General features: G+C 37.6%; 1 protein-coding gene across 4 annotated transcripts in view; it reads right to left on the reverse strand.

Annotated features, from left to right (window-relative positions):
- Positions 1–27,202, reverse strand: part of trappc9 (trafficking protein particle complex subunit 9) — a 371,401-nt gene that overhangs the window by 338,673 nt on the left and 5,526 nt on the right. For 2 of the 4 annotated variants that reach the window (XM_079830149.1, XM_079830147.1), the window contains exons 3-8: positions 25,455–25,600; positions 21,358–21,483; positions 18,943–18,969; positions 14,314–14,435; positions 8,996–9,121; positions 8,682–8,898 (exon numbers count right to left, since the gene is read on the reverse strand). In XM_079830149.1, the coding sequence (XP_079686275.1) occupies positions 8,682–8,898; positions 8,996–9,121; positions 14,314–14,435; positions 18,943–18,969; positions 21,358–21,483; positions 25,455–25,600 (764 nt within the window). The remainder of the gene's footprint in view (positions 1–8,681; positions 8,899–8,995; positions 9,122–14,313; positions 14,436–18,942; positions 18,970–21,357; positions 21,484–25,454; positions 25,601–27,202) is intronic. The other 2 variants (XM_079830150.1, XM_079830148.1) reach the window with 1 other exon arrangement.

Below are 27,202 nucleotides of genomic sequence, written 5' to 3' on the forward strand. Positions count from 1 at the left end.
CGTCAAAATCGTCCGACATCGTTGTTTGACCTTTTTTTTTTTTGCTAAAGGGCGTTTGTAAAAGCCCTATTCGCACGGGATTAGTATTACCTGGTGACCTCTAGTAGTAATTGCGGAGGTTGTACGTGATCTTAATCCCGTGTGAATTGGCCATGTCTGTAATTTGTAAAGTAAAAATTCACCCGCAAATGACCCACCATATTTCGCCGAGCACAGAGGTCCTGAGATAATAGTAGTCCTGTGCGAATCGTCATCTCTGTGTACAATCCTGTATTATCCAGGATTTGGGTTGTATATAATTTTTGCAAGTTTTTGTTTCTTGTGCGCATTTTTATCTATATTTCGCGAAGAATGGAGGCTGCATTCATAACACGCACCATTATAAATGCCTGTGCAGCTTTGCACATTATAGGGTGAATTCGGGGTGATTGGGACACTTTTTGCCATTTGAGATGCCTTGGAAAAATTGTCCCATCACCCTGAATTTGGACTTTCACTTTAGAATTAGAGCCATTTATGGAGCTAATTGCTTGAAATGTGTGATCAATATTATTCATAATCAAAAACAGAACAGTACAGTGACAAGCTCGCTTAAATGGGCACTTTTACATTTAGCTTTATACCAAATCTTCCGCCGTCATATTGTCAGCTCCTCACTCTCATGATGAATGAAATCTGATTCCTGCTGCTGGTCTGTGCTCAGTTCAGTTTTTAACTGTAAAGTCTGTTCTCTAACTAAACTAAAGGATTTTTATTAATATAAAAAAATCAAAACGACAGCGGGAAAGTGATGTAACCGGTGTAACACCAACTATCGCAACAATATAGCACCACGCGGTAAGGAACTGTTGTTTATGATATATCAGCTATATCTATAATGAAAAAACATTTACGAGTCTTGACGTCATACCCGGGAGATAAGTCAGTAAATACGAGTAAAATCACAGGATTTGTAGCCTGACAAGCCAGACCCACCTCAAGATGTTGGGTCTGGGAACTCACCATTGGCAGGGCTCAATCCGAGGGGCGGGATAAACGGTTGTCTTTCAAATTTCCTCTGCACGTAATAGGATAGCGCTACAACCAACCAGAGCCACGAAGAAGGTGAAGCGGAGCTAGTTGATAGATTAAACTTTCGCCCTATCTGGACGGCAAACCTCCGAACACATCTTCCTTTCTTAAGAATGACTTCAGTGCCGTTCTTTGTTCTTTTCTCAAAGAAAAGCTCAACTCCAAGTCTTCCAGAGTCGCGGCCAAAGCCGATTCGAAAGACCGCCGTTCGCCAGCTTCTTTGTTTAAGAGTAGCACGCGGCCGCACGCGTAACCACCGCAACTCTGCCGTCATTATGTTAAGCCCGCCCACCGACTCGTGTACACGATGTGATTGGCCTGACCAGAATTTGTTTTCTCCAGCTCGCAGGTCTACCGAGAGTTGCTAGACTACACTCGCGGCAAATTACATTTGCTGTCGCTAGGGTGTGTCTAGATTTCCAGGCTACAGGCTTTGCTTATCCGGTGCGAATGCGCCACGCGAAATTCAGATGTGGCGGGATAATTTCTAAATCACACGAGGTCCCCAGATAATAATAATCCCATGCGAACAGGGCTTTAGTCTTCGCATGTGCGCTTTCTAAACATGGGGGCGGTACGTCTACAACATGAGGGGGAGAAAAATCCTGGAATGTTTTCCTCAAAAAATGTCATTTCTTTTCGACTGAAGAAAGGAAGACATGAACATCTTGGATGAGATAGGGGTGAGTAAACCTTTATCCTTTAATTTTGTTCAGTCTGTGGTGTAAAAGCTTGCATTAGCAATTAAAGAAAAATCACTTAAGCAAAACATGGTCAGGTCAAAAAGTGCTTGAATAATTTTGGTCCCAATTTTTTATAAATTTTACTGGTAGTCCACAAGAGTTTTTGAGTATAATATGTCACAGTTTACTTTATTTTCCTATCCTCACTTACATAAATGAACTATAGTGTCCTGCACCCTGTAGTTTTCATTGGCAATTTTGTGCGTACCCAACATCAGGTCCCAGATCTTTAACCATTACAACCCATCACCCCATAACAATTAAACTACAAACAGCTGCTGCACATTTTAGCAGCCATTTAGTAAAAACAGCCACTTCACTCCCTCTTCAACTAGTTCAGGTAGTTCAGGGATCATAACGGCTGGTGCCAACAGGCCGTAGAGACTCCAGGAAGCTGTTATACGGCACTCCAGGGTCTGCTGTAGTTCAGTGTTCGGTCTGTGTTATCACTGGACTTTCGAAATCCATGCGCACAATGGTTAAGCTAAACGCAATCAATCAGAGGTTGATGATATTTTCTCGCTCTCTCTCTCTCTGTGCGTAAAAAGAGCTGAGCTGGAGAACTCCCAGGCCAATTAAAAACCAATTTTCTCTTCTCTCTCTGCACTCCATGGTGTCTCTATTGACCCGAGTCCTCTTCTCTCTTTCACTTAAAGCTTCAGTAAGCCAGGGTCATCTCCAGCTTCAGTCGACACATGCAAGGGGTCTCCGTGCCCTCCTGCTCTCAATGACATCACAGATTCAATGCAAAAAAAAACACAAATCATAAATAAGCTGCTTTGCCTGAAATAAACCACGATATGAAAGGAATAATGCATCTTAATGAAGGAACGACTGGTTCTGCATTCAGACAGCATTCATAAATCTTGCTTAAAGTCAACGTGAAATCAAAACTGACTCTCTATTTATTTCCTTAATAAATTCTGCAGGTCTTATTGTGCCAGATGCATCATTGCACATTATTCAGATCTTCCATCAAAACGTAATGCCATTCTCTTGTCTATCAAAATAATGTTTCTGCTGACAGAACCAACACTTTAAGGCAAGGGGAAAATAATATTAACTAACTCACCAACCAATCAGAACCATCCCAAACTAACTGCCAGGATGCAAGGCCGCTGTGGGTGGTTGCCAAGTCGTTGCTATGCACTAAGGTGTTCTAAATACTAGATTTTGGAGCATTGCTAAGCCGTTGCTAGGTGTTTATGAGTGGTTATGAGTGCCAATTGTCTGATATTTTGGTCTCTAGACATGACGAGTCCCACCTTTTTTCATCCACAATGGAATGGAAGATAAATGCCTTGTGGACGCCATTTTATGTCATCTTTAAAGAATAATAATGATTTTCTCTCACCACCAATTTGCAGGATTCTGAACAATATAGACAGACCCTCAGGCAGCATGCGTCTAAATCTAAACGTCTTTATTATTCCATGCATGCATGTGTGTGAGTCAAGCAGGAGGTTGAGAGGATTTCATATTAAAGAGAATATAGTTAAGGACCCTAAAGTAATGCACTATTGAGTCTGACATCACAGCTCAGGGTCAGATCTCCTCTCGGCGCTGTTTTCCAACACAAAGAGTAGACGGAATATATATCACCCCTGAGAAGAGCCCTTCAAAACACACAAAGCTTTTCTGCAAGCATACAAAGAGGGACAAGGTTACTTCAATGCTGCCTGGTCGGATTACAAATCAACCAAAGCCTGTTTATGAGTCAGAGGTATTTAAAGAAAAATGAGCAATTCCAACTATTCATATTCTGCTCTTGTATTGCGAAAGACATCAGTAAACAGAGGTAAAAAGGGTCGAGAGGACAACCATGAAATAAAACACCGTAATAGCATGCATTTATTAAACCAATGACAGCATTAACCTAATTAAAAGAGCAACCATGAAAGGGGGGATGATGTCATTATCCAGGTTCAAAAACCTTGAGACACTGGCTCCATAATGCATGCAGGCCGCATTCCTATTCCAGGCTCGCATGCACATTACTTCTTCGTTTAGTCAAGAGGAGTCCGTCTTAAATAGGCCCGAGGACACGGAGGTGGATAATGCCTTTCAAACCGGTGAAACAGATGCTGAAACTTCCGGTCGACTGAAATGGGTTTTTGAATGCCTGTGATATAAATATCTAGAGAGCAGTGTGGCAAATGTTAGACAGAATTTTTAATTTTTTTTATGTTTTGTCATGATCACGACAGAGACTTGTTTTCATGTGATTTTGACACAGAAAACAGTCTTAGTCTCAAACGGATTAAATGTAAATAAATATATGGCCAAAAAAATATAATATTGAATAAAAAGAGAGAATATGATCATTACTTTTCATTTAGAATCTGTTCTTTTGCACTGCGATGTAAAAAAAACTGCGATGTCACATGTTAAGATCTGTTAACTTGCATAAAGACAAATATATATATATATATATTAGGGATGGGTATTGACACAAATTTCACATTTCGATTCGATTTCGATTCACTAGCTTGCATTTCAATTCTATTCAATATCAATTATTTTGGATATACACTCACCTAAAGGATTATTAGGAACACCATACTAATACTGTGTTTGACCCCCTTTCACCTTCAGAACTGCCTTAATTCTACGTGAAATTGATTCAACAAGGTGCTGAAAGCATTCTTTAGAAATGTTGGCCGTGGCATTTAAACGATGCCCAATTGGCACTAAGGGGCCTAAAGTGTGCCAAGAAAACATCCCCCACACCATTACACCACCACCACCAGCCTGCACAGTGGTAACAAGGCATGATGGATCCATGTTCTCATTCTGTTTACGCCAAATTCTGACTCTACCATCTGAATGTCTCAACAGAAATCGAGACTCATCAGACCAGGCAACATTTTTCCAGTCTTCAACTGTCCAATTTTGGTGAGCTCGTGCAAATTGTAGCCTCTTTTTCCTATTTGTAGTGGAGATGAGTGGTACCCGGTGGGGTCTTCTGCTGTTGTAGCCCATCCGCCTCAAGGTTGTGCGTGTTGTGGCTTCACAAATGCTTTGCTGCATAACTCGGTTGTAATGAGTGGTTATTTCAGTCAAAGTTGCTCTTCTATCAGCTTGAATCAGTCGGCCCATTCTCCTCTGACCTCTAGCATCAACAAGGCATTTTCGCCCACAGGACTGCCGCATACTGGATGTTTTTCCCTTTTCACACCATTCTTTGAAATGGTTGTGCGTGAAAATCCCAGTAACTGTGCAGATTGTGAAATACTCAGACTGGCCCGTCTGGCACCAACAACCATGCCACGCTCAAAATTGCTTAAATCACCTTTCTTTCCCATTCTGACATTCAGTTTGGAGTTCAGGAGATTGTCTTGACCAGGACCACACCCCTAAATGCATTGAAGCAACTGCCATGTGATTGGTTGATTAGATAATTGCATTAATGAGAAATTGAACAGGTGTTCCTAATAATCCTTTAGGTGAGTGTATATCAGGTACAATACATGGCAAATTTTCTCAAGGAAAACAAATCTCTGAACTAATACTATAAACTATGGGAGTCAGTTGTGGCCTACTATAATATTTAAGTAGACTGGGAAAACCCAGCCTGATCTGCCAGCAATTTGATTTCGCCCTGCAGCTCAGTCTGGAAACCTGTACATTAATTTATCCTGCGTCTGTTACACATTTGCGGGAACCAATCACAGACTGGCTTATCCACCTGGCGTGCTATTGGCGGGTTTAACACAATGACGGATAGAGAAAGGATGGATCGATGCCCGTTGATCATGCCTCTTGTGGTCTGATTGGTTGAAGGACTATCCAGTTGCGTACAGAGTCATTTGAATTATGCCAGTTGATCACGCCTCTTGTGCAGTAGAAAATACAGAGCAGACTCCAGACCAATGTTCAATCTTAAATTGAGCTTGGTCTGGTGATAGCCAGACAAATATTGAAGGTAAAAAGTAACTGTTTTGTATACAAACACTTAAATTACACTCAATTATGTTTTTTTTAATAATTATAAAGTTATAATATTAACTCTACAATTACATAATCATATTTCTACTCCAATTCGTTTTTTTGAAATATAAACATTTAAATGGTGGCTGTCATAAAAACTTGCCAGATTTATACATGCATTAAATATTGAAGAACATTAAACATCATAATGTATAGCCTATGTAATATGGTGCAAAATGCTCCTCTCTAGAAATTATTTTTTCTTGCTGACTAACGAGTTTATGGACACTGGATATGTTTTTCCTGAGGTAAATGTGACACTACATGACATTGTTTACAAGCTGGTTTTTTTTACGTCTTTCCGAGTTTGAAACGCTGATAGAGTGAGTCCATGTGACATGATATAGATTTCGGTAAGTTGCCCTGTATCTTTTAACACACTTTCAGATGCTCATTCATGTTTATTTCGTGCTGTACTGGTATTAAAGCGGATGAGTTCATGTGCGCTCCGCGCTGCCGCTTCTCTTGAGCTGAGCTGTGCCACAGCGATCTCGGAATTTCGTTATCAAATAGACGTAATTAGAAATCAGAGACATTGTTTAATATTAATAGTAACAAAGCACAAAGATTATTGCAATTTATTGGCTGGGAGGCGCACTACAATGTTTCTTTTATTCATCAACTGAAAACAGGATGACTAATCGATTCTTGGGATTTAAGAATCGATATCGGTTCGTAAAAATGAGAATTGATTAAAATTGAGAAATCAGTATTTTTTACCCAGCCCTAATATATAAATATATATATATATATATATATATATATATATATATATATATATATATATATATATATATATATATATATATATATATATATATATATATATATGAGAGAGGCCTGTAATTTTCATCATAGGTACACATCATAGGTAAACTATGAGAGACAGAATGAGAAAAAAAATCCAGAAAATCACATTGTCTGATTTTTAAAGAATTTATTTGCAAATTATGGTGGAAAATAAGTATTTGGTCAATAACAAAAGTTCATCTCACTACTTTGTTATATACCCTTTGTTGGCAATGACAGAGGTCAAACGTTTTCTGTAAGTCTCCACAAGGTTTTTACACACTGTTGCTGGTAGTTTGGCCCATTCCTCCATGCAGATCTCCTCTAGAGCAGGGATGTTTCGGGGCTGTTGCTGGGCAACACGGATTTTCAACTCCCTCCAAAGATTTTCTATGGGGTTGAGATCTGGAGACTGGCTAGGCCACTCCAGGACCTTGAAATGCTTCTTACGAAGTCACTCCTTCATTGCCCGGGCGGTGTGTTTGGGATCATTGTCATGCTGAAAGACCCAGCCACGTTTCATCTTCAATGCCCTTGCTGATGGAAGGAGGTTTTTACACAAAATCTCACGATACATGGCCCCATTCATTCTTTCCTTTACACAAATCAGTCGTCCTGGTCCCTGTGCAGAGAAACAGCCCCAAAGCATGATGTTTCCACCCCCATGCTTCACAGTAGGTATGGTGTTCTTTGGATGCACTCAGCATTCTTTCTCCTCCAAACACGGCAAGTTGAGTTTTTACCAAAAAGTTCTATTTTGGTTTCATCTGACCATATGACATTCTCCCAATCCTCTTCTGGATCATCCAAATGCTTTCTAGCAAACTTCAGACGGGCCCGGACATGTACTGGCTTAAACAGGGGGACACGTCTGGCACTGCAGGAGTCCCTGGCGGCATAGTGTGTTACTGATGGTAGCCTTTGTTACTTTGGTCCCAGCTCTCTGCAGATCATCCACTAGGTCCCCCCGGGGGGTGTGGTTCTGGGATTTTTGCTCACTGTTCTTGTGATCATTTTGACCCCATAGGGTGAGATCTTGCGTGGAGCCCCAGATCGAGGGAGATTATCAGTGGTCTTGTATGTCTTCCATTTTCTAATAATTGCTCCCACAGTTGATTTCTTCACACCAAGCTGCTTACCTATTGCAGATTCAGTCTTCCCAGCCTGGTGCAGGTCTACAATTTTGTTTCTGGTGTCCTTTGACATCTCTTTGGTCTTGGCCATAGTGGAGTTTGGAGTCTGACTGTTTGAGGTTCAACAAGTTCAAACAGGTTCCATTAATACAGGTAACGAGTGGAGGACAGAGGAGCCTCTTAAAGAAGAAGTTATAGGTCTGTGAGAGCCAGAAATCTTGCTTTTTTTGTAGGTGACAAAATACTTATTTTCCACCATAATTTGCAAATAAATTCTTAAAAAATCTGACAATATGATTTTCTGGACTTTTTTCTCATTCTGTCTCTCATAGTTGAAGTGTACCTATGATGAAAATTACAGGCCTCTCTCATCTTTTTAAGTGGGAGAACTTCCACAATTGGTGGCTAAATACTTTTTTGCCCCACTGTGTGTGTGTATATATATAAACTTTTTTTTGTATCTACTTATGAATGGGACTGTGACTTCTAATGTCACTAAATCTGAAATAAAATAAATATTTGATGAAAACAAACTTCAGTTCATCAAAAATCTGTTAATTTTCTCAAGACAACACTTGTCACATTATGTTTAAAGTTACTATACTAAAATTGTTAAAACTGAAACAAAAATAAAGCTAATTAGAGATATTAAAAAAATGACTGCTGGTGCTTTCAGTAACGTTGGACAGTGTTTTCCACCCACTGGTGGAACTTCAGACACACTATCCTTCAAACCATCATTAAAATCCACCATACAATGTCTGTGAATCACAATTTTTTGATCAAGTTAATAACCATTTTCTGTACTAATAAACGAAAAACACCTGCACACCAACCAGTCTTTAGAAACCACACAGAACATAATCAAACATTTGTAATATGGTTTAACAGTCTTAAAACAATAATTCAAACAGTATAACTTTGATAGCCCTATTACAGAAACATCTGGTGTTACCTTTGCTGAAGTCTTTGGGGTCCAGAGAGAGGCTGTATCCCGGCAGGGTCTCCAGCAGGAGTTTGTAACAGGCTTTCCAGCCCGGCTCAGGGATGGTGGGAGCCACACACTGCATGGCGGCGACGCGTTTGAAGAACGCCGATTTGCGGTGGAAGCCGATGAGCTCGTACAGCTCTGACAGGACGCTGTAACGCTGGATCTTCTCCTCTTCTGACAGCTGAACACAGACAGACAAATGCTGAAGGACCATTCCTCATAGAGCAACTTGACTGACTTGTTGCGGTTTTACTGTGCATTGCAGTGCAAACAATCACCTGGCCGAGGTTGATGTAAACAGCGTTCTGCAGGAACTCAGACGCCTCCATGGCCCGTTTCTGAATGGCCAACACTCTGACGGCCTTAATACAGGCCTCCAGCTCAATCACTCCAGCATTCTTATACTGAAAGACAGACAACAAGACTTTATGAGTTATGAGCTGTCAATTTTAAAGCGTTCATTTAGTGCCTCAATTATTTATTTAAAAAAAAATTCTTATAAAAAATTAATTAATGCAATTAATCATGGCCCGGCCCACACATATATTCCAGCAGAGCAATTTAAGTTTAATAAAGATAAATTTTCATAAAGATAGAAGATTTAATAAAGATATATATTGTCGGGATTTTGACACAGAAAACAGTCTTAAGCCCCGTTCACACCGCCAGCGAAACGCAGCGACAAAGCGACACGATCCCATTCATTTCAATGGAGCGCTGGCGACTGACGGCGACACGAGCGACAGTGACCGTTGGCGACAGAATGTGGGCGTGTCAAGCGACACGAGACAAGCGACAAAAGTTCAGAAATTTCAACTTCATGCAAATGAGAAGCGATTTTCGCGAGCGACAACCTATAGGAGTGAAGTCAGTGGAGTGCACGTGATCCGTCTGCTGTACAGCTACTGCAGTGTCGTGTTAAGATGGAGGAGAAGTTGATTTTAGCTGTTAGCAATTTCCCTGCTCTTTACTATATGTCTCTGTTTACATATAGAGACACATTTATAAAAAAAAATGATGCATGGAAGGACGAGGGTGATCTGCTAATGACGTTTATAGGCAACCCGTAGTGGGAACGCCCACTAGCGACATGAATCTCTGGCACTGGCGACATGCAGCGACATCATCGCTGGCGGTGTGAACGGGGCTTTAGTCTCAAACTGATTAAATGTAAATAAATATAGGGCCAAATAAATATAATATGGAATAAAAAGAGAGAATATGATCATTACTTTTTATTTCGAGTCACATTATCATATCACATTATCATATTAACATATCACATTAAGACAGTCACTGTTAATGATTGAATTAATAACATTGTGTTATTTATTAATAATTATATAATATATAAATAAATATATATATAAATAAATATATATATATATATATATATATATATATATATATATATATATATATATATATATATATATATATATATATATATATATATATATATACACACACACACACACACACACACATTTTATTAAATATAATTTTATAATATTATTAAATCATATTTTTTAATACAATAAATAAATAGTAAATAAGGCTTTGTTTGCACATTTAATATAAATGGCCAGATCATTCTGCTATTTTAATCACATTGCCATACATGCTTATTAACGCATTAAAATATCATTTCACATTTCAGATTGTAAAAAAAAAACTCTGAGACCATATAGGCAATAACTTGCAATACTGATGTTCACTAACTAAAATAAAAAATGTGAGGGTAATTAAAAATGTACTCTCGCTTGTGCCTCTGTTCAGGAATTATTTATTTTAAATTATTAAATAAAAAATTATCATTATTAAATCAGTAAATACAATAATTATAAGGTTTTGATTGCACAACAGGTGCGCACATGTCCATTTAAATGGCCAGATCATGCTGACATTTCAATCACGTTGCAATATAATTTCAGACTGTATAAACCGCACTCTGAGACCATAGGGATAATAAATTGCAATACTGAAACTCACTCACTAAAATATAACGAAAAGACCTGAGGGTCAGAGAAAGGTCATGCTGTACGTCCATCTTGCCTCTGTTCAGGATGTGTCATCATATTTGAAAATCAAAACTCAGCAGCGGCACAGAGTGCTCTGTTCAAATCTATGAATGTACAAGGCTGCAGTGTCCCCTGCTGGCTGCTGGCAGAACAGCTGATGTGGCAGAAACGAGCAGCTGGAGATCAACGAGACGAACAGAGACTGAACGAGCGGCTCCATTCACAAGACTGGGGTCAAATACTTGACTTTGCATGAGCCAGGAACAGCGTGTTTAAAATGCACCATACAAAGATATTTTAATTCCAGAATCCAAGACCATCTCTAGAGGCTACTTGCTGTGAGATGCACATCAACAGAGCCATTTTGGGTAAAACACCTACATAAAAACGAGCCGTCCCTGTTTGCCATCTCAGAGCGAGAACTGATGAATAATAAAACAGAACTTTGAGTGTTTAATAAAACAATATCCCACGAGAATCTGCGTGTTAAAGTGGTTTTACCACAGTTAAAGAGCGTTGTTAGACACGGCACGAAGAAACGTGTGCTAAAAACTCCCTTGACTAGGAAAAAATTACTATAACACAAGGCTTTGAAAGACTTGTTGAAAGTGAAAGTGACATGTGAAGGCCAAGTATAGAAACTCAGAATGTGTCCTCACCATTTATCCCATCCAAGTTAGTTCACACACGTTAGGAGTAGTAAGTAGTGAACACACACACACATTGCAAATCGTACACACACGGAGAAGTGGGCAGCCATTTTGCTGTGCCACCCAGGGAGCGATTGTGGTCTGACTCTCTAACCATTAGGCAACGACTGCACGACTGTTATGTCTAAGATACCCATGTTTAATAATTAATTAGATTTTCATTATTAAAAGAATTTGACATTGTCTAACAATTTCCAATAAGCTCCCATTAAATTAAATTAACAATAAGCAATATTGCTACAGTATTTTGCTAATGTTAGATAATAAAAATACAACTGTTCATTGTTTGCTCAGGTCAACTAAATAATATTAATATTTTGATTTTAACAATCAGTAAATTCGGTAAATGTTGAAAATAACATGAACTATGATTGATAAATGCTTTAGAGATATTTTTTATTTTTAGTTCATTTTAACTAATGTAATTAATACATTTTAACAAATGAGACCCTATTATAAAATATTACCCAAAACGATGTTTATAATGCCGTTTCTGTTGCATGAATCTGCTGTATGACTTTTTTGGAAATAAATAAACACTTATTCAGCAAATATGCATTAAATCAAAAGTAAGGCAGTAAATACATTTATAATGTTACAAAACAATATGTATTTAAATAAATGCTGTTCTTTTGAACTTTATACATTCATTAAATAATCCTGGGGAGGTGGGGGGGGGGTATGTTTCCACAAAAATATTAAGTTGCACAACTGTCAACCTTGATAAGCAAATCATCATATTAGAATGATTTCTGAAGGATCATGTAACACTGAAGACTGGAGTGATGATGCTGAAAATTTTGCTTTGATCACAGGAATAAATTACATTTTAAAGGAACACTCCTCTATTTTTGAAAATAGGCTCATTTTCCAACTCCCCTAGAGTTGAACAGTTGAGTTTTACCGTTTTCGAATCCATTCAGCCGATCTCCGGGTCTGGCGGTAGCACTTTTAGCATAGCTTAGCATAGATCATTGAATCTGATTAGACCGTTAGCATCTCGCTCAAAAATGACCAAAGAGTTCCAATATTTTTCCTTGTGTACTGAGACCGACGGAAAACGAAAAGTTGTGATTTTCTAGGCTGATATGGCAAGGAACTATACTCTCATTCTTGCGTAATAATCAAGGAATTTTGCTGCTGTACCATGAGTGAAGCGGAGCAATGATATTACGCAGCGCCTGAAAATAGGCTAACTTCCCTCAACATAACCAACGTGACAACCTGCTTGCACAGGGAGCGTGCTGGGGACTATTTTCAGGCACTGCGTAATATCATTGGAAAAATATTGAATCTCTTTGGTCATTTTTGAGCGAGATGCTAACGGCAGTGTTAATTTTGACAGCAAATTTTTATTTAGTTTTAGTCATAGTCTTTTGACTAAAATGCCATTTAGTTTTAGTCATGTTTTAGTCACCTGAATTGTTAAATTGTAATACATTACGCATTTAAGCATTACATTTGGGGTCCAGAGAGAGGCTGTATCCCGGCAGGGGATTTAAGCATTACATAACCGACTGTCACTTGAACTGACATCATTTTGTTTTTTACATTAAAAATACACGAACGAGAGCTCGATTCAGATTTTTTTTTATTTTTTTTAAACATCTATATAGTTTTTATAACTTTGTATTTCTGTTTTAGTTAGTAGGCCATATCAGGTTAAGCTAAAGCTTCAAATACGTTTGTTTATTTATTTATTTTTAATTTCAGTTAACATTTATTTAATTTCAAGTAATGAAGATTTTTTTTTTTATGGTTTTAGTTAACTAATATAAACCTGATAATTTATTGAATACGTGTCAAATACTGGTCTTTCCTCCTGACTATGAATTAAATGGGAATTAAATTAAATACATTTTATTGTGTAACCAAAAACGAATATATAATGCGTGACTTTTAATTATAAACAAGCTCGAAATACACATTGACTCTTATTTTGAAATGTCTGCGCCTTACTATTGCAGTTGCAGGAGCTCATTCAAGTTCAGGAGATAAAATTATGTCTAAAACATATTACTATATAAACATCATAAAGTAAGCATTGTCATTATTCATCAGCATTAATTCATAAACAATTGCCTGGCATAAATGTGCGCTAACGTTCATTGATTGTGAGCCGCTCTGGAGCGCTGGATTGGGTATGCGTGAGCCTGGAAAAGCGCAACAGCGCCGTGTTTTCCAGCGGTTAGATCAGCACGTTCAAATCAAATGTGCGCACCTGTTACACACGACATCAGTTCTGACTGGATCTCTTCCCTAATCGTTCCTCCCTAATATTTTCATCTCGTTTTTATTTGTTGACGAAAATGACAGTTGATTTTCGTCATAGTTTTTGTCATCCAACACTAGTTTTTATTTAGTTATCGTCTCGTTTTCGTCAGTGAAAAAAGGTGTTGACGAAAATTATTCGTCAACGAAATTAACACAGGCTAACGGTCTAATCAGATTCAATGATCTATGCTAAGCTATGCTAAAAGTGCTACCGCCAGACCCTGAGATCGGCTGAATGGATTCGAAAATGGTAAAACTCAACTGTTTAACTCTAGGGGAATTTTTTGTAAAAAAAAGTGGAGTGTTCCTTTCAAATGCATTTATAACTTGTTACATTTATATAGTGCTTTTCTAGGCACTCAAAGCGCTTTACATAGAAGGGGGGAATCTCCTCATCCACCACCAATTTAAAGAGAAAATGGTTATTTTAAATGGAAATAATATTTCCCAATAGTACTTATTATTATTACTATTATTGTATTTAATTTTTTGACTTTGTACATGACTGCTTCCTGCAAACAAAACTGATCCTACAGCAGAGAACATCTCAGACAGAGCAGAAGAAACTCTCATTTCTGTGCATGAAGTTACCTTGCCGTAGTAAGAGATGGCCTCCTTGTATTTCTCAATGATGTCCTCCTGACTGAGGCAGTTCTTGGCTCGGCCGATCTCAGTGCTTGTGTCTGCACTGATACCATTGGTCGTCAGAGCACCTGGACAGGAAGAAGAAGAGAGAGAACCATGGTAACTGTACCATGATGAATGAAAAGAAAGCTAATTCTGTTCTCTGCATGCTAATGCAATGCTTGCATTCGTGCTATACCTTATTTCCAAATGTTATAAAGCCTAAGGGTCTGTGATAACACTAAAGATTTTATTTTGCATTTAACCGCTCTGGGATATGAGATGCGGCAAATGAGCCCATTTGTCTGATGCAAGACCTGGAACTCAACAAGCAATTTCTCGAATCAAATATGAAAGACATCAAGAAACAAGTTTAGAGGAAGGAGAAAAATAATTACACATTTATTAAAGAAACAAGAGAACAAATTCACCCTGTTTACTTTATTAATCCATGTCCCTGGCCTTTTGGGGAATGATTCACCAGTGCATAATATTTAATTACAGTTTATTAACCTCCCGTACCTTTGGAATTTTTCATAAATACAGTTCTGAAACAGCACTTCGAAATACTGTTGGTTTTACCTTCCAACTTCTTTAAAGTAACGAGTAATCAATTAAAAAAAAAAAGCTGTAATACGTTTTTGTGATCATATAATTCAAATGGCAACAAACACTGACCTCTAGTGGCAGCAAAGAGCAGATGTTGTAAAGCTTTATAGTCTGTGTGTGCTTATAAAATCTATCAGCTAAATCAATCATGAGGTCAACCCTATTAGTTACTAATAGGTTGGTTATTCTACTCGATATCATAGAAAGCACAAAACAATTTGAACAGTAAGAATCTGCACTACAGATTTTGTAATAGTGAATCAGTCATTAACCTGACAACTAGTGCAAAAATCAGGCACAAAAAAACAAATATTCCATCTAATGATTGCAAAAAAAGTGCTATAATTCCTTTCAGCTGGAATCAAAAGTAAGGATTCACATCCATGCATTGAAATCACTGCAGAGATTATCACTGCTGTCAGATCAGAAACACAAAACACAAAAATGAGTCAAGATGGCGCCGAGGACGGCCGCAACGTCGCAAGCTCTGCTGAAGCATTGTAGTTTTTTGTTTGTTCTGTTTATAGTTTTTGTGTTTTTTGTCTTGGATGTTGTCTGCCTTACTACGTACGACAGACAGACACTTTTGGACATTGGTTCGGCAATCGCACACCGAAAACCGGACTTTAAATTCATCAACGACGACACGCCGTTTACAAACACAGCAGCGGAACCCTTTGTCTGGGTGGCCCGGCCGCGGAGACGCGGCCGGAGAAGGGGCTGTAGAGCTGGCGTACTCGTCAGATTAAGACGCCGCGCAAACCGACCCCCGCTTCCCAGTATTTTACTGGCAAATGTTCAGTCTCTGGACAATAAACTCTGCGAGCTGAGAGCGCGGATCTCTTTCCAACGAGACACGAGGGACTGCTGCATTATCTGCCTTACAGAAACTTGGATGTCCGCTGAGATTCCAGACTCAGCCATCGAAACCACGGGGTTCTCCGTGCATCGGATGGACAGAGAAAAAGATCTCTCCGGGAAAAGCAAAGGCGGGGGTGTGTGTTTTATGATCAACCGATCCTGGTGTGATCAGAGGAACGTACACTCTATCAAGTCTTTCTGCTCTCCTGATCTGGAATTTCTCATGGTTCTGTGCCGACCATTCTGGCTACCGAGGGAATTCACCGCGGTCATCATCACAGCGGTGTATATTCCCCCACAAGCCGACACAGACCGGGCACTAAAGGAACTGTATAGGTCAGTGAGTGAGCAGGAAACCGCGCATCCTGAGGCTGCGTTTATTGTGACCGGGGACTTTAACAAAGCCAACTTCAAGCGCATCGCACCCAAATACCACCAACATGTTAGCATCAACACGCGAGGGAACCGTGTTTTAGACCACTGCTACTCCCCCTTCAAGGAGGGTTACAAGTCCCTCCCTCGCCCACCATTCGGCAAATCAGATCACGCGTCCATTCTACTTTTGCCCGCTTACAGGCAGAGACTGAAACAGGAAGCACCCGCCCTCAGAACCATCCAGTGCTGGTCAGACCAATCGGACTCTATGCTACAGGACTGTTTTGATCACGCGGACTGGGAGATGTTCCGGTCGGCCTCTGATGACGACATCGAGGTCTACGCTGATAGCGTAACGTGTTTCATCAGGAAGTGCGTAGATGACGTTGTTCCGACCAAAACAATTCGGCTGTACCCAAACCAGAAGCCGTGGATAAATGGGGATGTTCGCGCGGCACTCAATGCGCGGACCTTCACTTTTAACTCTGGTAATGCGGAGGAGCATAAACAAGCAAGTTATGCCCTCCGGAAAACAATCAAAGCAGCAAAACGCCAGTACAGGGACAAGATTGAAGGACAGTTCAACACCACCGACTCCAGAAGCATGTGGAGGGGAATTAACACCATCACAGACTATAAAGGGAACACAAACTCCACCGTGAACACCGCTGCCTCTCTCCCGGACGAGCTCAACACCTTTTATGCTCGCTTTGAGGGAAATAACACCGCCCTCGCGGAGAGAGAGCTCGCGGCTGAAGATACAGAGGTTAGTGCACTCTCCGTATCTGAAGCGGATGTAACCCGATCCTTCCGGCGGGTGAACGTCCGTAAAGCTGCGGGTCCAGACGGGATTCCCGGCCGCGTCATCAGAGCGTGCGCGCGCCAACTGGCTGGAGTTTTCACGGACATTTTTAACCTGTCCCTCTCCCTGTCTGTGGTCCCCACATGCTTCAAAACGTCCACCATTGTTCCTGTACCTAAGCAGTCAAAAACACTCTGCTTAAACGACTGGCGTCCTGTTGCTCTGACCCCCATCATCAGCAAATGCTTTGAGAGACTAGTCAGAAACCACATCTGCTCTGTTCTCCCCCCCTCACTGGACCCACTGCAGTTTGCATACCGCAAAAACCGCTCCACTGATGATGCCATTTCATCAACAATTCACACTGCTCTCTCCCACCTGGAAAAGAGGAACACATATGTGAGAATGCTGTTTGTAGACTACAGCTCAGCATTCAACACCATTGTGCCCTCCATACTTGACATTAAACTCCGGGCTCTCGGCTTAAACAGCTTGTTATGCAGCTGGATCCTGGACTTCCTGTCAAACAGACGCCAGGTGGTCAGAATGGGCAGTAACATCTCCTCACCACTGACTCTCAACACTGGAGCCCCTCAGGGCTGTGTTCTCAGCCCACTCCTGTACTCTTTGTACACACATGACTGTGTGGCAACCCACAGCTCCAACACCATCATCAAGTTTGCTGACGATACGACGGTGGTAGGTCTCATCACTGACAATGATGAAACGGCCTACAGAGAGGAGGTGCACACTCTGACACGGTGGTGTCAGGAGCACAACCTCTCCCTCAACGTCAGCAAGACCAAGGAGCTGGTGGTCGACTTCAGGAGGAATGAGAGAGAACACCGCCCCATCACCATCGATGGAGCACCGGTGGAGAGAGTCAGCAGCTTCAAGTTCCTCGGTGTCCACATCACAGAGGAACTCTCATGGTCCGTCCACACCGAGGCCGTTGTGAAGAAGGCTCATCAGCGCCTTTTCTTCCTGCGACGGCTGAGGAGGTTTGGAATGAGCCGCCACATCCTCACACGGTTCTACACCTGCACCATAGAGAGCCTGCTGACTGGCTGCATCACCACCTGGTACGGCAACAGTACCGCCCGCAGCCGCAAAGCCCTGCAAAGGGTAGTGCGCACGGCCAGCTGCATCATCGGAGGTGAGCTTCCCTCCCTCCAGGACATTTACGCCAGGCGATGTGTGAAGAGAGCTCAGAGGATCATCAGAGACTCTAGCCACCCGAACCATGGGCTGCTCTCACTGATGCCATCAGGCAGACGGTACCGCAGCATCAGATCACGCACCAGCCGACTCCAGAACAGCTTCTTCCCACAAACAATCAGACTCCTTAACTCTTGACCCATCAGGATCATAACACACACTGGACAGAATATCACTCAGCACAACCCACTGTAGATAAACACACATTATATACACATTTATTTATCATACAGCATCTATTGCACTTTGGATTTCAATTTTTCAATCTGTGAATAATATTTTATACTGTACATTGTATATTATTATTACTATTATAGCGTAATGTATATTGTTTAGTGTATGTTTAGTGTATATTGTTTAAAGTATATGTATATTGTAAGTATGTGTATATTGTTTAAAGCTGTGAGAACTACACTCACATTGTGTAAATTATTTATTGTTTATTGTAGAGTTTACTGTGCTGTGAGTAATTGTGGGCGCATCAGTGTAATCTGATGCTGCTTTAAATGTTGTACATGTCATGTCATGACTACCATGTTGCTCGGAACTGCACCTAAGAATTTCACCTACTGTTGCACTTGTGCATATGTAGAGTGACAAATAAAGTGATTTGATTTTGATTTTTGAAAAGGCCACACATGCAGAAGCACAACAACTACATCACAAGAGCACACACGGACAGGAATAAAAACCTTATCAAACGATACACGTGTGCTTCAGCTTTACTGTACCTGGATCAATGAGAACTTCTTGAGCGCCTGAAGACAGACAGACAGACAGACAGAGAGGGAGAGACAGAGAGAGAGAGAGAGAACCAGGTTCACTCTTGGCACAAGCTGCAGTTCATGATGAGCAGTGTTAGTACAGCACATATATCAGGACACTAAATGATCCTGATCATGATAAAGCTGTCAGTTGAGCAGCGGTGACGAGCAGACATGCAGCAGGACTGAGAAGTGATGGACTCTTTATATATAATGGCTGTTAACAGGCACTGAGGGAGCATGCAAGCTTTAAAAAATCATTATTATAGTTTTAAAATGTTACCAAAGCCTAGTTAAAAAAAAGAAAGAAAGAAAAGGATTTGGACACTTAAGTCACACTTAAAATCAAACCAAATGGCAACTGCACAAATCTAGAGCTTTTCACTCCGTTTCGAACAGCACCATTTGTATCATGTATCAAAAAAATTTGACTTGGAAAGTGTCTATTTCTTTAAAATAAATGCTGTTTGGTTTGACAAACTGTGTTCATTTTAAGTGTGGCTTAAGTGTGCAAATACTTTATGAAGCCATTTCAGACATAAATCTGAAGAGCAAACAAATGAAACGAATGAATGGCACACCTATTAATGAGTTAAAATATAATATTATAGTGTTTTCAGGCTTATGTATGTGTTAATACAAGAAAATGAACATGAAAAATCACTTAAAACCTTTCGGAAAGAAAGAAATTCTGAAAAGGAAAGGAAATTCAGGAAAGAAAAGAACTGAAAAAACAAAGAAAAGACGACAAAAGATGAACTAAAGGAAAAGAAAAGAAAATTAAAATTAAAAAGAAAGTGAAAAAAGAAAAGAAAAGAAAAAGAAAGAAAGGACAAGAAAGTAAATGAAACAAAAACAAAGAAAATGAAGTGAAATAAAATAAAGAAACAAAAGAAAAAAGAAAAGTTGACAAAAGATGAATGAAACGAAAAGACAGAAAAGAAAAGAAAAGAAAAGAAAAGAAAAGAAAAGAAAAGAAAAGAAAAGAAAAGAAAAGAAAAGAAAAGAAAAGAAAAGAAAAGAAAAGAAAAGAAAAGAAAAGAAAAGAAAAGAAAAAGAAATAAAATAATGAAAAAGAAATAAAGGACAAGAAAGGAAATGAAAAAACAAAGAAAATTAAAGGAAAATAAAATTAAATAAAGATAGAAAAAGAAAAAGAAAGGATGATAAAAGATGCATGTAATGAAAAGAAGAAAAGAAAAGAAAAATTAAATTAAATTAAAAAAGGAAAAAAGAAAAAGAAAAAATGAAATAAAGAAAAACAAAACCAAGACACTAAATAAATTAAAAGAAAAAAGAAAGAAAGAAAAATGAAAAAAGAAAAAGAAAGGAAATTAAATGAAATGAAATGAAATAAAGAAACAAAAGAAAAAAGAAAAGTTGACAAAAGATGAATGAAACGAAAAGACAGAAAAGAAAAGAAAAGAAAAGAAAAGAAAAGAAAAGAAAAGAAAAGAAAAGAAAAGAAAAGAAAAGAAAAGAAAAGAAAAGAAAAGAAAAGAAAAGAAAAGAAAAGAAAAGAAAAGAAAAAGAAATAAAATAATGAAAAAGAAATAAAGGACAAGAAAGGAAATGAAAAAACAAAGAAAATTAAAGGAAAATAAAATTAAATAAAGATAGAAAAAGAAAAAGAAAGGATGATAAAAGATGCATGTAATGAAAAGAAGAAAAGAAAAGAAAAATTAAATTAAATTAAAAAAGGAAAAAAGAAAAAGAAAAAATGAAATAAAGAAAAACAAAACCAAGACACTAAATAAATTAAAAGAAAAAAGAAAGAAAGAAAAATGAAAAAAGAAAAAGAAAGGAAATTAAATGAAATGAAATGAAATAAAGAAACAAAAGAAAAAAGAAAAGTTGACAAAAGATGAATGAAACGAAAAGACAGAAAAGAAAAGACAGAAAAGAAAAGAAAAGAAAAGAAAAGAGAAGAGAAGGTTTCTCTTGTTGCTCTGGATCAGCATCACTGACTCTCAGATGAGAATGAGCTGTAATAAAGACTGTCTGTGGTGTAGACTCAACACTTCTGCTGCTCTCACTCGCAATGAGGTTTTATTAAAACCAACAGCAGTAAATAACATCTGAGACACACCAACCTCATCTCTCATTCACTTATTCACACACATTCATTCATTCATGAAAAAAATATTAAGTTTCCATAGGAGAGCCTTGCTTTTCCTCCTTGAATATATGCAAGTGTGCAAAGAAGAAAAAGTTAAGCAAGTGTAAAAATGCAAAGATCTACAAAAGGTCTACAATAATTATATTCTCCAGAATTAAATATGAACTCTAGAATCCCCCAAAAACGAAATGAAAATATGAAGAAAATCATGTGGTGTTGATATGTTTCGTTTAGTCAGATAAGAAGGGACGCTATGCACTGACCAGGTCTGTGTCTCTTTCCAGCGTCGGCAGCAGAGGAGACGCCAGGCTTACGGGCTCCGCTCTTCCCTGCAGTGCCTCCTGGGTAATGGAAGATGACAGACGCAGAACACAATCCCTCCAAAGCAGCTGAGGAACAAAACAGAAACCATTTGACTGTTGGGAGTCATCACTGGGCAGTTTATCTGCCATCATGCAGGACTTTGGGAAGGAAAGATCCATTCAGGCAAAGACAGAGTCACAGCTGCTTGGAGAAAGGGACAGGGTTTACTTCTTTAGCTGCTCATCGTGAGTTTAAAGACTGGGTATAACTGCACAGGCAAGTTATGGGTTGTACTTGGCTTGATACTATAATGTGATCGTTACATAATGCATGTAAAAAAATGACCTAAACAGTTCCTGTAGTACTAGTCTTCTAAGAGACAAGCTGTTTTAATACTGGTTCCTCATGCCATTCTCACACATTTAGGGAAATTACCGGCTTTAGATATTTGGGGCAGGGTTGTTATGGTTAACTAAATGCCAAGGCAAACCTTTTTATTTTCATGCAGTTTAAGAAACAAAACTAAAACAACTATTAATAAGAGCTATATAGACATGTTTTAACAAAAAAATATAATAAAAAAGACTAAATAACTTAAAATTTAACTAAAATTAAAATTAAAAAAGAAAATATAAAAATTAAAACAATTTCAAAATACTAATACTTATATAAAAGAAAAGAAAAGAAAAGAGACAGAAAAAAAGAAAAAAAACAAGAAAGGAAATGAAAAAACGAAGAAAATTAAGAAAGAAAAAGGAAAAGACAACAAAAGATGAAGAAAAGAAAAGCAGTAATAACATTAAAAGAAAATTTAATAAAAGAAGAGAAGACAAAAATGGAAGAAAGGAAATTAAAAAAACAAAAAATTAAATTAAAAGAAAATTAAATTAAATTAAATAATGAAAAAAAGAAAAAGAAAATTTTAATGAAACGAAAAGACAGAAAGGAAAAGACACCGAAAAAGAAAAAGACAAGAAAGGAAATAAAAAAAACAGAACATGAAATGAAAAGAAGACAAAAGAAAAGAAAAATAAATTAAAATAAGATAAATAAAAAAATTATATATATATATATATATATATATATATATATATATATATATATATATATATATATATATATATATATATATATATATATATATATATATATATATATATATATATATATATATATATATATATATATATATATATATATATATATATATATATATATATATATATCATTTTTTAATTTATCTTATTTTAATTTATTTTGCTTTTCTTTTCTTTAATTTATCTTATTTTAATTTATTTAATTTCTCATTTAATTTATTTTTCTTTCCTTTTTTTATATATTTATATTTTTTTATATATATATATATATATATATATATATATATATATATTTATTTATTTATTTATTTATTTATTTATTTATTTATTTATTTTATTTATTTTTTTTTTTGCTTGGTTCTTTTGTTCCAGACCAAAAATTAAACTGGGGCTGTGTTCACACTTGGCATGTTTGGTTCTATTAAAACAATCCCTGGTGCGATTGCTCTGTTAGTGCGGTTCATTTGAATAAGTGTGAACGCTGCCGTCTGAACCCTGATGCGCACCAAACAAGTGGACCGAGACCGCTGAAAAGATGTGTCTCAGTCCACTTCCAAACAAATTAGAATGATATATAAACGCAACACGGGCCAAAGACATGTACATGAACCAAAAGTGGGACATGTCACAAGATGAGACCCTAAAAAGGCCAGAATGCTCAAGCATACCTGTTTTTCATCATCATAGTCGCGATGTTGCCCATCACAGTTCGGTACAGGCGTCAGAACCGCGTCTGTATCTTTATTTGTGTGTGTGACGGAGGGATTCCTGTCGCTGTTTTGACTCCTTTACACATTTTATAAGCTCTTCGCAAGTTCTCAGCAGGTCAAAACACCATCATATGTAGCTACGACATACAACGAGCACATTTAGCCCAGCACACAGCATTGTTTTGGATGTTCTGTCACGAAATATACATTATAAAAGCCGACCAATCAAGGTTGTGAAAGTATCCCTATGACTTCAGTATGTTTAGGTTTGGTGTTGAATATGTCAAGCAGACCAGAACTAATGCTGTCTTCACGTGCTTTCAGAATTATTGTAAATACTAGTTTTTTGTTGTTTTTTTAATTGGACATGAACGCCCTCTCAAGTCAAAACCTGAATGTGATAAGTTCGTAATCACGACTTCAGAAGTGGGAAGTAGGAAATTTAACTAATTTAAGAATGCTCTTATGGGAATACTCGACAAAATGGATATTTTGGCATAACTGTGTGTTTTATTGTTTGTTAAAGCGCGAAAGAGAACTCGGTTCTGGCGCACTGTCTGTGCACATGATACTGGCGCGTCTTTCTATGCATTGTGTGTGTACGATACTTAAACATGGCTTAATGTAGGTTATGAACTTGTGGACTGCACCCCCCCCCCTCCCCTTCCCCCTCCCCTTCCCCTTACTGTACTTGGGACATTCTTATTCGCCATTTGCATTATGATTTCTGACTTGTGCCTCTTGCATTAAGCACCTTATGAACTCGTCCATAACCCGTTGACACACCTTATGTGCAATATGTGTTGTTCATGTCTGTGCATTGTTGTCATTGGGCGGTATATGTGCGGTATATGTGTGGAATGTGCTGTTGTGTCAGTGCATTGTTGTTAATTATGTGGTATATATGTTCGGCAAGTTCGGTCCAAGTGAGTCGCTGTCCTGCAGAGTTTGGCTCCAACCCTGAAAGGCATCTATAGAAGCTCTTATTGAGAATTAACAGAGGTTTAGATATTGATGTTTTATTGAAAATGTTTTGTCGCCATTATGGTGATTAGTGTTTCATTTAGTTGGGCAGTTTGACTCTTGGCTTTTTATGTGACTTTGTGGTTTTTGTTATAGTGTTAAAAAAACACATTATCTGTTCAAATCAAAAGAAGCCATAAACAAAATGTGTCATGAAGACTAAACTCATCACTGACTAAAAATGTTAATAAAGAATATTCACCAACAATACTTTCTTCACACAGAGAAATGCGGTGTAAAAAATGTTACCTTTCGGGGTACAACAACTTGTCACTGGGGCAGTCCCCTTAAAAGGACATCTTTGTACCCTTTTTACCACAAAAAGGTTCATATTAGGTACGTATTTGTACTAATATGCACCTTTTAGGAATAAAAAAGGTACAAAGAGTCAGGGTAGTGAGGGTACTGCCCCAACGACAAGCTGTTGTACCCCTAAAGGTAACATTTTTACACCCCATTTCTCTGTGTTGCCACAGATCAGACATTCTGAATTTATATTTTTAAATACATTCTAGGGGAAAAAAAGTTTAGACGCACACAGACATCAAAAATCAGCATATGAATCTCAACAATGGTGACATACTTAATGCTGCAATGCATGCTGGGAGCCATTAATTTTATACTGTGGTGGCTCAGAAGGGTCGGAGCTAAACTCTGCAGGACAGCAGCTCTTTAGGACCTAACTTGCCTACCCCTGACTAAGAGGTACAAAAATTTACCCTTAAGGGTACCACCCCAGTGACGGCCACTTGTACCTCAAAAGGTACAATTTTGTACTCTTTTTTTGAGAGTGTATTGTTGAAATGGCTAAATAAACTTTGAAATTTGAACTTTGAAGTCAGGACAATCACAGACAGAGTGTTCTCTTTTGTCTTGTTGCGCTTAAATGGATTAAACGCATTTGCATGAATGAGAGTGATCATATAATGAAATGCAAGCCCAGGGATTAATCACATGTGTGTTGGACTTGATGCTCGCCTGTACCAAACTGTAATAGGAAATGCAGCCCCTATGACAAGAAGAACCAGGTATGCTTGAGCATTCTGCCTTTTTTAGGGTTATGTGACATCATTTCCTGTTTTTGGTTCATTGTCTTTGGTCCATGTTGCATTCACATTCCAGCGTTCACACTTATTCAAATGAACCGCACTAACAGAGCAATCGCACCTGTCTAAACAAACCTCCCAAGTGTGAACACACCCCATGAATCATTAAACCCCATCTTACCTCCCAGCCACAGGAAGTCATTGACAGACCGCAGCAGCTCCACGGCCATGTGATAATGTACGAGGGCGTCCTGCAGCATCCCCGCCTGCAGACACAGATCCCCGACGTGCTTCCTCATGCGGCCCTGACAGCGTTTCTTGTAGTGCCTGAGGAAGAGCAACAGGCGTCAGATAAACATTCAGCGCTTGAGCACAGAGCTCAGGTCTTAATCAACGCAGCCAAGTGCAGGTGACGTCAGCCATATTTCATTAAAGTTATTTTTATCAGCGGTGGATCGATGTCGTCTCATTTGGCTGGCCTTATATGGAACACAAATATGCTGATGTGGTTTTGCATTAAGCTTTGTCTTCTGTCTTAGCCCAGTATTTACAGACAGAGAGGAAAGCTGGAGGGATGCAGAGGGAAGGGGATGCACAGGCAAAACGGTGGGGATTTCAGCTAAAGGGATCAAAAAGCAACTTGATGTCTATCCCATGGGGATGAAGGAACTAAAAAATAAAGGATTCATATGTTTATAAACATGAAGAGGTAAAACTGTGGTGGAAGGACCGCTATAGAGAGTGTGCAAGAGGGTCAAGTGTTATTCAAGTGAGAGTTAAACAGAAGAGAAAGTTTTTTTTATAAATATATACTTTTACATATAGGTATTAAGTGAGACCATATAATGATCCATAAAAAACCATTAAATGATCAGCAACAGTCTAATTAAAAAACAATATTGCCTTTAATATCAATTTATTTTATCCAATTCAAGCAGTATATTTTTGACCCTTTGACTGATTACAAAGCTGTTAAGTAAATCTTGAAATGTTTCAAGGCCAGATTGGAACTCTAGTGTAAATGCAGTTTTAATTTTTTTTTTAAATAAACAGGCAAAATAGTATAGATTCATAATATTGACAAAAATATCAGTAATACACCAAATAAGTAATAAGGAAAATTGCGTATTCAATCTTAAATGAATGCTACTTATCAACTTATAAAAATAAAATATGTACATACATATATAATTAAGATTATTATTTTAATTAATGACCAATTAGCCTAAACTTTTCACAGCTAAACAGTTATAGACATTACAAGGCAATAACTTATTTCTAGGGTTATAAGTTGTAATGTTCCTTTACATTTCATTTACATTACATTACATTATATTAATTTATTATATTACATATATTATATTATATATTATATTAATTATATTATATTTAGTGCTGTCAAATCGATTAATTGCGATTAACCGCATCCAAAATAAATGTTTGTTTACATAATGTGTGTGTGCTGAGTATAATTATGTATGTCTTATATATATATATATATATATATTTAAGAAATATTTGCATGTATATATATGTCATTTATATTATAAATAAATATAAATATTTTATATATAAACATAAAAAATGTTTCAGAAAATATATACATGCACGTGTGTGTTTTTATACATAATAATTATACACAGCACACATTATATATTATGTAAACAAACTTTTATTTTGGATGCGGTTAATCGCAATCGCAAAATCGCGATTTGACAGCACTAAATTATTATATTATATTATATTATATTATATTATATTATATTATATTATATTATATTATATTATATTATATTATATTATATGTTATTATGTCTATATCCATGAATCCCTAATATTGATAAATAATAATAAATAATTTATTAATTTAATATTTATGAGTATAAATAAAAAACAAAAAAACACACACACATATATATAAATTATTAT

The sequence above is a fragment of the Gobio gobio genome (genome assembly GCF_949357685.1).
Source record: "Gobio gobio genome assembly, chromosome: 11".
NCBI classification, from domain to species: domain Eukaryota; kingdom Metazoa; phylum Chordata; class Actinopteri; order Cypriniformes; family Gobionidae; genus Gobio; species Gobio gobio.